The sequence below is a fragment of the Spermophilus citellus genome (assembly GCF_964194105.1).
Source record: "Spermophilus citellus genome assembly, chromosome: 7".
NCBI classification, from domain to species: Eukaryota; Metazoa; Chordata; class Mammalia; order Rodentia; family Sciuridae; genus Spermophilus; species Spermophilus citellus.
This window is the reverse complement of record NC_138188.1, coordinates 42835334-42853072: the sequence shown is the minus strand read 5'-3', so window position 1 is coordinate 42853072 and position 17739 is coordinate 42835334. Positions and strand designations below refer to the sequence as shown.

Here is a 17739-nt window from a genome sequence, read left to right as displayed (position 1 = left end):
GCTTGAGATACTTGGTTTTAACAAATTCATTTAAATTTAATTCTGTAATTTTCACTTGCATTATAGTACCAGATATGTGCTTTTACTAAAAATTAGTTTGTCACTATTCTTATTTAGAAGAATAAAGAAATCATTGTTATATGTAGTTCTACTGGAAAAGGAAATGGCATGATTTTTTAAAATCAGAAAGAATGGTAATATACAATATAACCAGGAAAACTCAAATCCCCATATGGTACGGTTTCTCATACTAGTTTTGGTAGGATAGTTCTTTATAAGAGTTCTTTGTTTTATGGAAGTGTGAGATTCTCTAGATACACAAAATTAAATGTGATGTTTTGCTTTCTTCTGTTATGTTGTCTTGCAGAACCAAACAGAACTGGTAAGGTCAGTTTCAAAGCTCAGAATGGAGAATAATATACTAGTTCTCCACACATAATTTTTTCCCCTCACTTCTCTTAACTCTGGATAATACATACTTATAATAAAAACCATTTATTTACATAAAATTTGTAAATAATTTTTCTTAGAAATATAATCATTATACTGAATAAATCCCCTAATCTAAATTATAATTTTCTTTTTTGATTTATTAACTCAAAATTTTATTACATGCTCTGATTTTATATTAAAAGTACATGATGTGTTAACAACTCAGCAAACTGAATATTGATTAGTATTCCTATGGTGTAATAATCATTATGTACCTTATATCATTAAAGTGATATGATGACTAGTAATCTTAAGAAAATTTGTGTAACTTTTATTCATATAATGCTGACTACATTGTGGTCTAATGGCTGTAGGCCTTTTCATCTCATGCAGCTCCAAGTGGACCTCCTTTGTAGTCACCGTTACTCTCCCTGTTTTCTGCTCACACTCATTCAGCCTCCGTCAGGAACTCTGTGTGCCTTCCCTGAAGCACTGGTGATTCCTGGCATTCCTTGATGCTCGGCTCTGTCCAGCCTCCCACTTTCACCTCCTCCATTCACCCTCCTGTCACATGCTTTCATAAGTGATCTTTGAAACACTAGTGCTTTCATTTGCATTGTGAATCTCAGGTCCACGACCCATTTCAATCTGTTGGGCTCTAAACTTACATCTCCAACAGCCTGTAGACTGCTTCCTTAGGATAGCTATGAGTTCTCAAACTCAACAGTCCTCCATCTATCTTCTTCATCTTGCTCCCAAATTCATACCATTTCTCCCTATTCTGCAGGCACATAAAAGTCCAAGTCAGAAATTCTTTCCACACACCCAGCCCGTTGCTAAGTCACCACTATTTCTTAGTTGTTAATTATGATTTCTGCACATTTTGTTCCTTTCACCACTGTCAAACATCCTTCCTTCCATTTGGATGCTCACAGTGATTCTCTATCTAATCTAACCCTCTCATATATAAAGAGTTCTAAACATAAAACAACCACTCCACTTTCCATTTTACTGACATAGACTTCAAGCACTTTAGTAAAGTCTTTCCTATTCTGTACTCCCACCTGTCTTTCTTTGTTTACTGAATCTCCATACACAGCCCTCTCTCTCTCTCTGTAGTACAAAGCTCTTTCTGTTCACCTGTTCAATCTGGTCTATTTTCCAGTAAAATCTTTCCGCATCAAGGAGGTGCTGGCTGGGCTGGGGATGTGGCTCAAGCGATAGCGCACTCGCCTGGCATCCGCGTGGCCCGGGTTCCATCCTCAGCACCACATATAAACAAAGATGTTGTGTCTGCCAATAACTAAAAAATAAATATTAAAAATTCTCTCTCTCTTTCTCTCTCTCTCTTTTAAAAAAAAAAAGAAGGTGCTGGCTGGGTCCAATATGTTGTCATTTAGGTCACAGTGTACCTCCTCTACCTAGCGTAAGTGTCCCTCCTCTCTAATCCCTTAACACATTATGCATGCATCTACCATTATAGCAGTTACTTGCTTCGTGATACCCATTCACTTTTTTGTATGAATCTGTGTATCTTCCTCAGGATTGTGTGTCCTTTAAGACAGTCATGTGTTTGTACCTCTTTCTGTTTCTAACCTTAAGCAGGACCTGTAATGGGCTTAAGGATTGCTTCTTACTTAAAGAAATGTTTATCTCAGCCTTGTTTAAGATAGCATTAGGAGAATTTGTTTCACACTTCATGACTTTTATGCATGAGATTTTTTTGAGTACCCAGAATGTCCCAGACTAAATTAGCTGCAAAGGCCACTCTTCCCTTTAATGTCCACATCATAGGACTCAAAGTCTTTGTCCAGTTTGGCTTACACAAGTACAAGTGTGCTCTATATGTCATTCCAGAGAACTTCTGGGAGTCTTGGTGAATGTCACTTCCCAGGCTCTCTCAGCATTGGTTGACTCCAGAACAGTTCTTTGCCCCAGGGATTTCCCAGTAAATGTGTGTGTGTGTGTGTGTGTGTGTGTGTGTGTGTGTGTGGAGGTAGATTGTGTGATGCACAACTTAAGAATCTTAAATAGCTACTACCTAGGGTTGCTTTTCCAGTCTGGAGGTCCAAGCCCTCCAAGAACTCCCCTTTTGGGAGTTCTTCCTTATTTCTAAGTATTAGTATAATTGAATGAAGGCGAGGTGCCTCTGCAGTCAAAATACTTGAATTCTATTTCTATTTCTGCCACCTATCACGCAGTGACCCTTAGTAAATTACTTAATTTCCCTATGCCTCAGTTTCCCCCTCTGTAAATTAAAGATAATAATAGTACCTACACACAGATTGATATAAGTATAAGAATACTTAATACTTGTAAGTTCATTAAGGAAGTTCTTAGAGTATAGGATCTCAGTAAGTGCTTACTACAATCTTTCTTGTGTTGTTTTTGCATCATCAGCCAAGCTCTCTAACAGGAGTTCTTCCTTCTCTGCTTGGTGTCTGGGATCCAGTTCTTGGGGCTCAGGGAGACAGCATAGTCTTCTCCTATCTCAAAAAGTCCTTTTCCTTTTGCTGGAGTGGACTTTTCATGGTCAGCTGTCCATGGGGCTGGCGCCATTTTTCAGGAGCTATCAGTCCCTGCACTGTACCAGCTCTGTGGCATTGCATCTTTGATTGCCAAAGACACCAGATTTCCTAGTCTTATAGTCCCACAGCCACCAAAACCTGAAAAATTTGGAGAATTACACACCATTGATGTAGCTCCAACCACGTAGTCCAAGTTGGACCTCTCAATCCCAGTCTTTGTTCCCTCAAGTAAATTTATCTGGGCACAAGGTAAAACTTCAGTACACTTACCTCTCACACCTTCCTGCTTCCCTGTGGACTAACAATCCAATAATTTTTGAGCAGATACTCAAGAAAACACATATATGTACATATACACATTATAAGGACACAATTTAATCTTCAAAAATAAACCACACTTTAAACTATATTTAGTTTTTTTTTTTTTTAATTTCCCCTCAAGGAGGAACTCTGCAGAGAAATCTCTCCAGCCATGGTAAAGAAGCTCTTGTCCATGAGACCATGATGATTTAATAGTGTCTCCATCTTCTCAGTTCCACAACAGAACCTTAATTTCCTTTATATTGATTAGTAAAAGTTCTCTAAGACATTGGCTTCAAACATTAGTGATGATGTTAACTATGGGTGGGTTAGGTACCAGAACCCATCCATAGTACACAATGCATATGCAGATATACTTGTATACATTTATATATAACTAACACCAACTCATACTCAATACAGTGAGCATCTAGTATACTGGCAATAAAGTCTGAATGTTTCTTTTTTACTTTAGTCTAATCTACATCACTTTATTTCTAAAAATTGAAATTTGGATTATTAAATTGATTTTATTGTCCACAAATGCATTTTCAGTTTGTAAGACACAACATCAAAACTGTGTTTCTCAAACTTAATGGTTGATAAGTGTTACTGAAATAGCTATCAATATAAGAAAAATATGCTTTGATACAAAAAATGTTACTAGACATAAAGAAGGATAGTTTTAAATAATAAAGGATCAGTCAAACAATAAGAACAATTATATATGTATTTACATAAAAAGAACTTTAAATATGTGAAGGAAACACTGACAGAACTTAATAGCAAAATGGATAATATTAAAAAAACCCAATAGTTGTAGACAGTAACATCCTACTTGAAATCATGAATAGAACAGTGTATGATCAAGAAGATCAAAAGAGAAACAGAAGATGGAGACACTACAAACCAATCTAGACATAGCAGGTATCTGTAGATGACTCCACCCAATAACAGCAGAGTACACTTCTCAGTCCACAGAGGACAACCTCAGGATGGACAACTGGTTAGCACAGAAAACAAGACTCAGTAAATGTCAAGCTGATGAAATCCAACAGAGCATGTACTCATACCACAATGCAATAAAGTTAAATATCAGGAATAATGGAGGGAAATTTGAGAAATTTAAATCTGAAAAGTGAATCAATATGAGGATATTTAAAAACACCTTAAAGTGACTGTAAGCATAAAACTATCTCAAGAGAAATGAGAAAACATAACACAGTATACAAAATTTGTAAGATGTAGCTGAAGTATTACTCAGAAATCTATACCTATAAACACATTTCAACAAAGAACAAAGATTTCAAATCAATAACTCAATTTTCTGCCAAAAAAAAAGAAAAAATAAAAGAAACTTAAATCAAGCAATATGACATAATAAAGATTAGGACAGAAATAGATGAAATAGAGAAAAGAATAATAGGAAAAATCAAAAGTCAATTCTTTGAAAAAAATTTTAAAAAATTAAGCAATTTTAAATCATATTTGACCAAGGGTTAAAAAATAAAAGACTCATTGCTTCACTTAAAAATGAGAGTCAGGATATTACTACCAATGTTGCAGAAATTTAAAAGTATTATAATGTAATACTATGAAATTTTATGCCAACAAATCAGAAAACCTAGATGAAATGTACAAATTCCATTTTACCCAAGATACAAGCAATAGAAATTTACTAAAATGATTTAATATTGATCTGAAAAGACCTATATAACAAGTATAGAGATTAAATTAATAACTTAAAAATTTCCTACAAAATAAAGCCTAGGCCCAGATGGATTCATCAGTGAATTCTTCTAAGTGTTTAATAAAAAAAAAATATTTGATACAAATCCCTTGGAAGAATAGCTAGTACTTCTGGACTCGTTCTAGGAGGCCAATATTATTAAGCTAGAAAAATGAGATAGACATCACAAAAGACAAAACCACAGACCAACCTTTCCATAAATAGATTCAGGTGTATTCCACAAAATACTAGGGAACCAAGTCCAGCAACAAAGGAAGTACACTTGGAGTTCATTTTAAAGGTGAAAGATTGTTTTGTCGTATGAAAGTTACTCAAATTTTATGTTTTATTGATAGAATATAGGAGAAAAAAACCACAAGATTACATCAGTAGATACAGAGAAAACATTTGAAAATGTCCAGCATCCTGCATGATTAAAACAATCAACAAGTCAGGAATAAAAAGGAACTTTTCAGAATGATAGACATCATCTTAGAAAACCCACAACTAACAATGTGTTTAATAGTAATGACTGAAAACATTCCCTTTAAGATCAAGAACAAGACAAAACATCTTCTCTTGGTACTTCTTTTTTTTTTAAGAGAGAGAGAGAACTTTTTAATATTTATTTTTTTGGTGGACACAACATCTTTATTTTATGTGGTGCTGAGGATCGAACCCAGCACTCCATGCATGCCAGGCGAGCGCGTTACCACTTGAGCCACATCCCCAGCCATTTTCTTGGTACTTCTATACATCATTGTACTGGAGGTCCTAGCCAGGGCAGTTAGGCAAGGAAAAGAAATAAAAGGCATCTGTATTGGAAGCAAGAAGCAAAATTATCTCTATTTTCAGGATATATATATATGTGTGTGTGTGTGTGTGTGTGTGTGTGTGTGTGTGTGTAAAAAACTATTATTCCACATACAGTAACATTAAAAATAATAAAATAATTCAAGTACGGTGACATGTGCCAGTAGTCCCAGCAACTCAGGAGGATGGGACCAGATGATTGTCTAAAACCAGGAGTGTAAGGCCAGCCTGCACAACATAGTGACAACAACTGACTCAAATAAATGAAGTAATAAAAATAATATGGATTAAGTTTAATGAAATTACAAGACTTGCACAATGAAAATTATAAACATTGTTGAAATAATATCTAAATAAATGGGAAGGAATTCCTTGTTTGTAGATTTGATAAGTTAAATATCATTACATGGTGATATTCCACAAATTGATCTACCGATTTAACATAATTTTTACCAGTTTCCCAGTAGGCTTGACAAAGAAATTCTAAAAAAACATATAGAAATGTAATAGACTCAGAATATCTTGAACAATTTTGAATAAAAATTTAAAGAACTTACAGTTTGCAATTTCCAAGGTTGCTACAGAGGTGGGGTAGTCAATACTATATAATATGGGCATAAATATAAACATGTACACAAATGAGATTTCAGTTAAGTTTATAAAACTTAAGATTTCAGTTAAGTTTATAAAACTTTAGAAGAATCTGTTGCATATCTTGATAGGCAACCACGGCTCAGTTACTTGCAGACTTTAATTAATTAATTGTAAAAATTGGGAAAGCAAAAAAGTGAAAAAATTATTAATGACAATTATTTTTAAAAATTCTTGATTTTAGACCTTTGGTATAATAAAAACATCCTAAAGTCACACATCAGTTGATATATGGTAATTCATCATCTTCATTACTCTTAATAAAATATTGTATCTCTTTAAGGAAATACAGATCCCTTAACTGACTTACAGTGACAAAGACAAAATTCATCAGTTCTGTTTTGAAGGTGGAGTTGGGAGAAATGGTGGATAGATAAGTACTGTGGACCGACTGTTTGTGTCCCCCTTAAATTCACGTGTTGAAGCCCTAATCCCCATGGTGATCGTGCTCAGAGTTGGAATCTCTCAGAAGTAATTAGGTTTTGGGTGTGGAGTCCTCATCATGGGATTGATGCTTTTCTAAGAAGTGACCCAGGAGGGAGGATTCTTTTTCCATGGAAAGACATCATGAAGGCGGCCCCTGGAAAACAGGAAGTGGGCTCTCAGCAGACTTGATCAGGTTGGCACAGGAGTTTGGACTTTACAGCTTTCAGAAATATGAGAAAGAAATGCTTATTGCTTAAGCCACTCAGTCTGTGATATTCCGTTATAGAAACCCCAAATCCTGAAACAAGGGGCTTAAGAAATTTAAATAATGTCACAATTGAGGGGGAGTCTGAGATCTAGAGGAGGATTTAAAAACTTGTGATTGAATCAAAGTTCAACAAAGAGATTAGACCATCCCTTTGAAGTAAAATAGAACTTACTTTATTTCTAAACTTAAAAAATAACAAATATAACAATAAAAATTTAGAGTGGTAATTATTTACTAGGCCTTCTACTGACTAACCTATGAGAACTAATGAAGTGTGTATATTATCTCCAAAGAGAAAATCTAATGCATTTGAGGCTAGTATGTTCATGTTTCCATCCTTATTTTTATAATTACCTTATAACGTTTAAGAGAATTAAATGAATTAATATATAAATAAATCCCCTTAGTACATGGTTGGTAGATGGTACACACTCAGAAAATGAAATAAAAAAATTTTTTTTTGTACTAGGCATGAACCTATAGGTAATCTCCCACTGAGTTTTACCCCCAGTCCTCCTTTAAATTTTTTTTTTAAATTTTTTATTTTGAGACAGAGTTTCACTGATTTGCAGAGGATCTTGCTAAGTTGCTGAGGCTGGCTTCAAATTTGTGATCCTCCTGCATCAGCCTCCCACGTCACTGGGATTTACAGGTGTGCACCATCTGGCCCAGCACAGCATGTTATTTTTAGGAAGATGTTGCATAGTCCATTTTATCTTCATTTAAAAAATAAATAAATCACACTCGCTTTCAGTATTCTAAAGTGTTAGTGATATATGATGCTTGCATTTGTTTTTTAACCCAGGACCCCCTGGACCTGCTGTCCCTCCACCTGCAGGCTACCCAGGTGGATTGCCCATGGGATACTACGGTCCACAGCTGCCCAGCGCCTTTCCCTTGTACCAACCAACTGGTAGTATCCATCCTATCCAGTATCAGCCTGGCAAATATCCTGGGCCCAGTCAGCTTGTTCCAGTTCCATGGATGCCACGGCCATTACCCATGCCAAACTGCCCTCTTGGCCTGGAATACTTAATTCAGGTACTCCACCCAACTCTGCACTGTTTTCCCATGAAGTGTGTGACCATGGAGCTCCAATAAGGGACAAAAGTCTGAGTAGACTGGATGAAGGGGCTGCTCAGTGATGACAGAGCCTTGTTTATTGAAATGGTAGGAAGCTGGTAATGATTTTAGAAATGTGGAAGAGGAACAGTGAGTATAGATGATTTTGGTGGGATGAGTGTGTCCTTCATAAAGGAATCAGATTCACATTTTGGATATTCCATATGGCCTCTTGGGAAATTACTGAGTGCATTGGCCCATAGCTTTTGCTCATTACCCATTATTTTTCTTAACCCTTCCTGTCACTCCCAGATACAATATAAATAAAAATAGGGGACTTCCAAGGTGAGGGTATTGCTTCAGGACAAGTTCCAGAGATCCCTTCCATATAATTAGAGACAATGAGTCCCAAATTTCTACCTGAATATGCATTCTGGAGCCATCAAGATCTCAGACCACAAATTAGGGCAAAAATGGTGGGGAGGGGGGATTGAAATAAAATTCCTTGTATGTATAATTTTGTCAAAAGGAACCCAAATATTACAAATAATTACAATTCTGTAATAAAAATCATTTTAAAGAAACTGGGGCAATATGTAAATTGTACAAGTAGTATTGTTTAAAGCCCTGTGTCAAAAACTCAAAAAACCTGCTTAATGAAAGTAAGATAAAACTAATGGTAAAATTTCTTCTGAATCGTTTGACTCTTGTTTGCTTTTGAAAAAAAGAAGGTGTTGAAATATATTATAAGTAAGGCCTTCCCAATCCAGCATGTATCTTCCCAGGTAGTCAACTGAGTTTTTCTTGGAGTTGCCAGTTTCTCTTTTCAATTCCACATATTGATAAGGATCTATTAATACTGTGTGTTGAAAACCGCCAGTACAGTGTTACAGTGTTAATGTATGAAAGTCAATACAGTAAGATCAGGAAAAGTTGAAGTGTACATGAGCCAAATTTTTTATTCAATTACTGTTTGAGTAGATGAAAAACAATACAAACCCAGTCATTCAAAATGGTGGCATAAACCCCTGCATTACTTCAAAAGCTTATGAAGGTTTTACAGTGAATCAAGTTTAGACACCTTCATTTCTATACTAGATTAAAAATACAGAAATTTCTCTCTGAAATCCAGTATCTTTTGGAGTCATGTCTCTTTCAAGATTGTCTGGCTTTGTTTAAGTATTAGAAGAACAGTTTCTGCTATCACTGTAATGGACTTTAAAGTAGTATATTTTATGAGTTCAATTTTCCCTTTTAGGAATGTTATATGTTTAAAAAACTTGAAAAAAGGAAACAAATAAAACAAGGTTTTATTAAAACCTGGTCTTTAATTCCATATCTACTCCCTACTAACTAAAACTCTGAATAACTTTCCTAATGCCACTCTAGGAGGTTGTAGTGAGAATTTTTAATGAGATAATGCTTGTTATATCCCTGATATTTTTAGTACACAGGGTGTACCCAGTGGATGATGACAGCTGTATTAGTGTTTATTAAAGACACCCTTGTGAGTAAGCACAAGACATAGAGTCAGTCACTTTTCTATTGTCTTTTTGAGAGCTCACGTGAAGGTTGTATGATGCTTTTTCAAGACTAACAAGACTCCATAATAGTCCACAGCAGGGTCACATTATTTCCAGAATACTGGCTTTGCCAATGACTTCACCAACTGCTCAAATATCTCCTTTTCCCGCATAGTGTCTTTCTGGGCAAACTTCTTCCACACATTCATAGGCATCTAATTCTCAGAATATTTTTCTCTGCAATGGACACTTTCACCATTGAATGAATATTTACTTTTTAATTCTGCATTTTAATATCATGGATTTTTTAAATGGAAATTTTATCTATATCGGTAGTTACTTTTTGACATTTTATGTTTAGATCACATCACTTGATTGAGGTTTTTATATAAGAAAAAGATTTTAACTAAAATCAGTTATGTCTTTCTACACCCTATATAATTAATCATACCACAAAATGTTCACACCTAGTTATCTGAAGTCTTATATGTTACCACGGCAATCATATATGTTTCCCCAGTTAACATATTGATGAATATTTAGTGAAATACAGCATTCCAGGCACATTCTGGGCTCAGGGATTAGGAATGGTCAATGATCTCAGTGATCTAAAATTGCACAGATAATGATTGTCCTCAAGGAGATTGCTTCTGTTCTGCTAGAATATTATCAATTATAACCGATAATGGACCCATCAAACTCTATGCCTAGAATGATTCTAAGTTAAATTAAAGTAGTATCTCTAAGTGAGAATGCTTCCTCTCCTCTCCCCAAGCCCTGTTCATGCTCTTTCTGCTCTCGTGGACCAGCCTTTGGTGTATAAACCTCTTCCAGAGGCACTAGAGGAATAATGTATAAATGAAGACCCCTGGGGAGGTTCACCCTTGGTTCCTTTGCTCTAAGCCACTGAGAGAATTCCTTCTGGTGCCTGAAACATGTCAACTCACCCTGAACTGCCTAAGAGGCACATCTATGGATGACAAGTCAGAGAGAGACAGGTAATTACAAGCTGATCTAGGAAAAATCTATGTAAACACATCTTCTTCTAGATGCTGTTACTATAGCAATGAGATGTTTTTCTGATGTATCAGCCAGCTTTTTTTTTTTTTTTTTATAAAGTCGAACTGGAGGAGTGTTTTTCTTATCTGGAAAACTCTGCTAATATTCTTCTGATCAGATGCAGATAAACTAATTTCAGTTGATAGTTTTTTTATTCCACTCAATTTCAAAAAGATTTTTTTTAAATTGAGTGGAATAAATATATCAGATATCACTTGATATATTTTGATACCTGTCTCACCATTTTATTTTTTAATGCTAAATAGATTGGATATTTTTCTACATTCTAATTGTTTTGTTCTATTCCCACAGCTGGACAACATACACGTTCTTCAGCATTTTGAGCCCATTGAACGTATGTATAATTTTGTTGTGTTCAGCAGTGTATTGATCATGGGAAAATCTGCATTATCAAATATCTAGTTCCTTTTTTACATTGATGGGGTTTATTACCTTGACTTCAAGAAAACAATAAAGCAAATTATTTTGTATAGGTTTATTTATTCCATATAAGCTCTTAGGTTTGAAAAGGATTTATGTTTTATCTGATCAGTGTGTTCTACCTTTTACTTAAACTTTATCCTCCATATTCACCTCTCATTGATAAATAAAAGGAGAAAGGAGATCAAATAAGTTAGCCAGGAGCCCCACAGTTATCTAATCATGGCAATGTTGGGGACAGAATCTAAATCTACTGAGTTCTGAATCTTTGCATTGGAAGTGGAAAGAAATGGTCACAGTCAAGATCAAGCCTGTTCCCTTTCCATCTGTTCAAATGGCTGACCTGTCTATTCTATCTCTGCATATTGACTTGGCCACCACATAGAACCTCTGACTTTCCTTGTAACTAGTAATGACCCTAGTCATTTCAGCATATTTCTTGAGCTGATTAATTCACAGTTTAACATGTAATTTATTTATTTCAGATATCTCAGGAATATTATTTTCATATTTTCTTTAATGTAGAAGCGCTTTTAAAATAATTTTATACTGAATATAGGAAATGTTCTAAATTTTCAAAATTAACTAATACTTATTGGTCATATGAATGATTTTGTTGGCCTTCTAATCAATTGAATATATTTCACCTGAAATTGTTACAAATCTGTTTTGCTTTAAGTCCCTAAGAATACTAAACCAAGAGGCCAGGGTTCTAGCTCAGTGGTGGAGCACATGCCTCGCACATGTGAGGCACTGGGTTTGATCCTCAGCACCACATATAAATAAAATAAAGGAATTATGTCCATCTATGACTTAAAATACTTATAAAAAGAGTTCTTTTTCCCCCCTAAACAAAGATTTCTTGAGGTCCATTTTAATTGATTATAGTTTAATATATTTTTCTCATTTTATCTTTCAGAGATGACAAATTTCGAAACCAATAACAGATATGATATTAAAAACAGTGCAGACCAGATGGTTTACATCGTAAATGAAGACACCGATGACTTCACCAGGAATGCTTATCGGACCCTAAGGCCCTTCGTCCTCAGGGTCATTGACTTCATGGGGCGAGAGATCATGACGATGCAGAGACCTTTCCGATGCACCTGCTGCTGCTTCTGCTGCCCCTCAGCCAGGCAAGAGGTAGAGAAGGGCAGTCTCAGCCATTGTCTCTTCCTCCACCATATAGGGAAACCTGTTTTTTTTTTTTTTTTTTTTTTCAGTTCATGCTTTTCAAGTGCTAGTTGGCAGGTCAAGGACAAATTAAGGTTGTTTGGGCAATGACGTCAATTCTAAGTTTCTGTCTACTGAATTGGAGAATTTGTAGAGATCGACAGTAGTCACACCTACATATTTCTGCATAAGGCAATGCAAAGAATAACAGATGTTTTTAGAATGGAAGGGAGTGCCAATATCTTTACACTACCCATCACAATTCACACCTTTCTGGAGACAGAAGGAGCAGCTTAAATCAATGAAGTGCCTTCGCAGCTGGAACCAGAGTGCTGAGTTATGGTTTGGTTACTTATCTGTGCAGTTTTAGGATTGTCGTTTGCTATGGGAAAAGAAAAGCAGTTTTAGAGAGAGGCCAACTAGAGTTTGAATTCCATATACACCACTTGTTATAGGACAGGTCGCTTAGAAATCACATCAAGTCCCCCAACTTTATCCAAATTTGAGTCTTTATTGTCTGACTGCTTTCTATAGGACCCAAACTGTCTCTGCAGGAAACAGCCATGACTCACAACATTTTAGGGTATTTAAAAGCAAAAACCCACAAAAAAGCATCCAGGTTGGCATAGCAACAAGCAAGCAAGCAGGGTTACAGAAGCTAAATAAAGCCATTAGCGAAACAATGCAATGTCCTTAATCATATTTTCATTCTCATTCAGAGTTTCTCATGGGACTTTCCATAGTCATAGCGGAAGGAAAGTGGGTCAAAGTGACCCTAGATGAGTACAAGTTAAAGAATGGTTACTAACATCTAGATAATCATTCTCAGACAAGGTACATTGCCCAAGAAAAATGGGAACCAAAGAGAACACTTTTACATTGTATAAGGATTGCAATTTTGTGTTGCCAAATATGCTATGCTAGGCAACTATTAATGGGTACAGAGTTGGGACTTCCCCATGGGAGAAGCATTTCTTACAGGATATAGAGTCTGTTTGGTCATTGCCCATATAGTGTAGCCCACATCAATCTGGACAATTTACTGAACCTCTTGAGTCTCTGATTCATATTCTGGGTAGGCACTACCTTACAGAATAACTTGGATGTTTACATTATAGGTTAAGGATCAATATTTACTAAATATTAATTTACCCACTGCCTGCTCCATGCCTTAGTTTACTTGTAATGCACAGATATTAATGGTACCTATCTGACAGGATGATTGTTATAAGGGACAAGTGATAAATAAATATCAATTCCTGAGCACAAAACCTGGCAAATGGTATAGTTGTCAGTGAATGTTATCTATGATTCTCAAATACACCATTGTAACTATTATTTTTGTGATAAGAGCCTTATATTTGGAATGAATCTCTACCTCCCTTTTGGATATGGTAAGCATTGTTCTTCACATATATGAGTTGGGTTTTAAATCAAAGCCTATAAATGCAGTCTCCTGGGATTACAAGAAGCCAGGATAGAGAAAAGCAAATCAAAACCAAAAGCAGCCCAATTTACGGAACTTTGTCCCATAACACGATCTAGATTTTATCTATTATTTTTAAATTTATTTTGTGTGTTTTGTTTGTATAGTTTTATCAGCTATGTAGATTCCTGTATCCACTACCACAATACAGACACCAAACAGTTCCATTAACTCAGAAATTCTCTTCTATTACCACCCTCCTCCCCCTCCTTCCTCTTCATCTCTAACTCCTGGCAAAACATGAATGTGTTCTACATCTCTGTTATTTTGGCATTTCAAGACTTTTAAAATGTTAAACATTACAGAATGTATTAGTGAACCTAAACATCAGATGGTACCCAATTAATACGTACAATTTTTGCATTTTTATGTATTGGATAAAATAAATTAATCTTTTTTTAAAAAAAAGAAAACATTATATAACAAAACAAAGCCCTATATTATGCGACCAAGATTAGCAGGTTTTACCCAGATTGATTACCTCATTCCTTTTATGATTGAGTAATATCCCCTGGTATGAGTTTTTTAAGTGACTTATTTTTAGGCTGTTTTGATATGATGACATCTTAGGCTTAAACTTACATGAGATATTCCTTTACAATACTATCAAACCTATATGTTTGTGTTTAAGTATTACTTTATGTACATGGATAGTATTTTAATTTGACAGTGCAGGAAACTTGTCCTGTCCTATGTTCTCTATAGTCCTTTCCCAGAATTCTTAGAAAGGTACATATTCAACCAGAGAAATAGTAGAACTTTCACTTTGGAAATCTTTATAACTCTTATTAAGTAGGAAGATCTTGTTTGACAAAGGAATATTGTAATGATAATTAAATAAAGCAAAAGAGTGGGCAATATTTTAAGACTCTCTTTAAAAATGGCTGTATCTGCCCACCTATGCACTCTGCTGTTGGAACACTGTAGTCCCCCTCCTCCACCAGCATCTGCAGTTTCACTTGGCAATTTCAGTTTCTCTGCTCTTTCAGTTACCTGCTGTCAACTGTGGTCTGAAAATGTCAATGACAAATTCCATAAATAATCAGTTCATACATTTTCAATTGCTTTTCTGAGTAGCACAATGGGATATGGAACATGAATCATCTCTTTGTCCAGCGTATCCATGCTGTATATGTCACCTGCCCTGTGGCACTTAAAAGAGACCATTTTCACATAGCTTTTACTACTGTATATAGTATTGTTATAACCATTCTATTTTATTATTAATAATTGTTGTTAACATTCTTACTGTTCCTACTTTATAAATTAAATTTTATTATAGGTATCTATATTTAAGAAAAAAATATAGTGTCTATGGGTTTCAGTACTAACTGTGCTTACAGGCATCTACTGGGGGTCTTGGAACATATACCTGGAGATGAGGGAGCCACTGTCATACAGTTTTCAGAATGCCTCTTTCCTTTTCCTTTTTTTGTTATAATGAACAAGTCTGAGATTTGGCTTTTATCTGACTTAAAAATCTAAAAGTTAGCTTATTACTGTTTCATGCAGTGTGTCAGAAGACATATGAGATTCCTAGATCAGAGACAAAGGACACTGATACAGCACAACAAGCAACATGAGCATCAGTGTGCTGGGGTTGGTCCCCCCGCCCTCTCCCTGTCCACTGTCTACGGGTTGACTTGGAGAAGCTGTGTATGTAAGCAATGCTGCGTGGGGAGTTTAGGAACACTGAGCCTGAACAGCTGGCCTTCTTATAAGAAAGCAGAATTAAGCCTGCCCTTTGTCCCAAAGGGAAGCATGACCTCATCCCACAAGGCTGCTTATTAAAATACAACTCTAATTGTAGCCCAGGAGACCTAGACTTCCTCTCCCAGAACCAATCTCCCTGATCCTTGAGTGCAGGAGCATGTCTAGGCTGTGGGCATGTGTGTTGCATAGGTCTGTGTCCACCCTCCCTGACCTCCCTGATTGCTGCCTCCATAGCTGGAGGTGCAGTGTCCTCCTGGAGCCACAATTGGCTTTGTGGCAGAACACTGGAACCTGTGCAGAGCCGTCTACAGCATCCAGAATGAGAAGAAAGAGAATGTGTTGAGAGTGCGCGGACCCTGCTCTACCTATGGCTGTGGCTCCGACTCTGTTTTCGAGGTAAATGCCGTGAACATAATGTTTCTACCGTTTTTTTTTTTTCTAATAGACCTTGGAATGATCTTGTTTAGACAATTTTATCATGTGAATGAGTTACAGAGTAAGAAGAAGGTGTTCATTAACCAGTTGACAGGCAATGATTTTCAAGTCATTATGAATAGATTACTTGATACTTTCCAAAATGTGAAATGCTTTTTGTTTGGCTCCCCCAAATCCCTGCTTCTATTTTTGTACTTGACAAAGAAAAATAAATCATTGAAAACATCAGAACTTTTGAGAGTTAGTAATCTGACCTAATCCATTTTTTTTTCTGCTCTTGGTTGTATTTACTTGACCATTTTTTCCTACGAATTTCCAAGATGGGAATATAGATTCTAATGCAAGTGTCCAACGTAACACAGAACATGTAGTGCACTCCGAGTTGTGCCAATGGCTTATGGGTATGATAGATGTCTATCTGCACCCTCAAGAAATGGATAACACCGACAACATGGATAAAATTCCTCATAGGTTATATTATAACTTTTGCTCAAGAAAGAAAAAAATCCTTTTGTTTCACTTTTATCACAGGGTTTACAAAATAATTGCTTATTATCAGCAAATATGACAAAGGAAATTCCTAGAGTATTTCCTGAACTCCATATAGAGTCATTTCTGAAGGCCTCAGAATTCAATCCAACCTATCATCTACTGAAATTACTCTTATGTGTTTCCTATAATACCCAATAAATTTCCCCTAGTTCTCACTTTGTATCATTAAATACTACTTACTTATAAAAGACAATTTTGTATAAAATATAGATAATCCAAATTGCAGGGTAGGCTGTTCCTATTGCCAAGGGACATTCACGTATACTCCCTGTGGTGAGAGCCAGGGTCCCCTTTGGCATCCTGATGTATGTTTAGGCAGGGTGGATTTCTCTCCCAAAAGCTCAAGCCACAAGTAATGGACAGTATTATGAATCTGCTTTTGCTCTTACGTCTCTCCCATTTCCCAATTCCCACCCCTTTGTTCTATGGAGAAGAATTCAATGATCAATTCCAATCACAGTCACCAAAGGAGTTCCCAGAGATGGGAACTTTGACTCTGGACACTAGAGTTTTTGGCACACATAAAGGGAAAGAATTTCAGCATGCACCAGTCAGAGACACAGATTTACTCAGGAAAGCAGAAACATTCAAGAAAGAATGCAGACTATCGCAGGGTAGTGGCATCTTTTAGGGTAAAGTAAGAAATACACATTCAAGGGAGATTTCTAGCCATCTCCAGAGGGAGATTCAGCACTGCTTGGTGTAGGGTATTGATATTTATAGAAGTACAGATGCTAGGAACTGGATTAGAGGTAAAGTCTGAAGTTACACAATATCCTGCCAGTTTTCCCACGTTTAAGTATTGTCATCATGATGACATCATTTTTGCAGGAGAACATGGGAAAGAATGAAGGAAGTCTTGGACTGGGTTGCTCAGGAATGCTTGTTTTGCATTTCAAAGGTTCAGGGGGTTTCCTGAATTCCAAAGGCTCCTGGGTGCTTCTTAGTCTCTCTTGTTTTTCCTGTATCCCCAAATTCCTATCTCACTGTGACAAGGTCTCCCGCTAGCTCAACTAGAAGATGAGGAAAGAGCAGTCGCCTGAGGATTGCAAGATATATTTCAATTTAGTTTCCAATCAGTTTTAAAACATGTAATCCTTCTTGGCCATAATATCCACATTTGAAATTATGTGATTATTCTTCTC

At 36.1% G+C, this 17739-nt stretch overlaps 1 protein-coding gene across 1 annotated transcript in view; it reads left to right on the top strand.

Annotated features, from left to right (window-relative positions):
* PLSCR4 (phospholipid scramblase 4) overlaps positions 1-17739 on the top strand; it is a 41813-nt gene that overhangs the window by 18818 nt on the left and 5256 nt on the right. Inside the window, exons 4-7 of the mRNA XM_081302290.1 lie at positions 7953-8188; positions 11104-11146; positions 12152-12378; positions 15842-16003. Coding sequence (XP_081158416.1) covers positions 7953-8188; positions 11104-11146; positions 12152-12378; positions 15842-16003 — 668 coding nt within the window. The remainder of the gene's footprint in view (positions 1-7952; positions 8189-11103; positions 11147-12151; positions 12379-15841; positions 16004-17739) is intronic.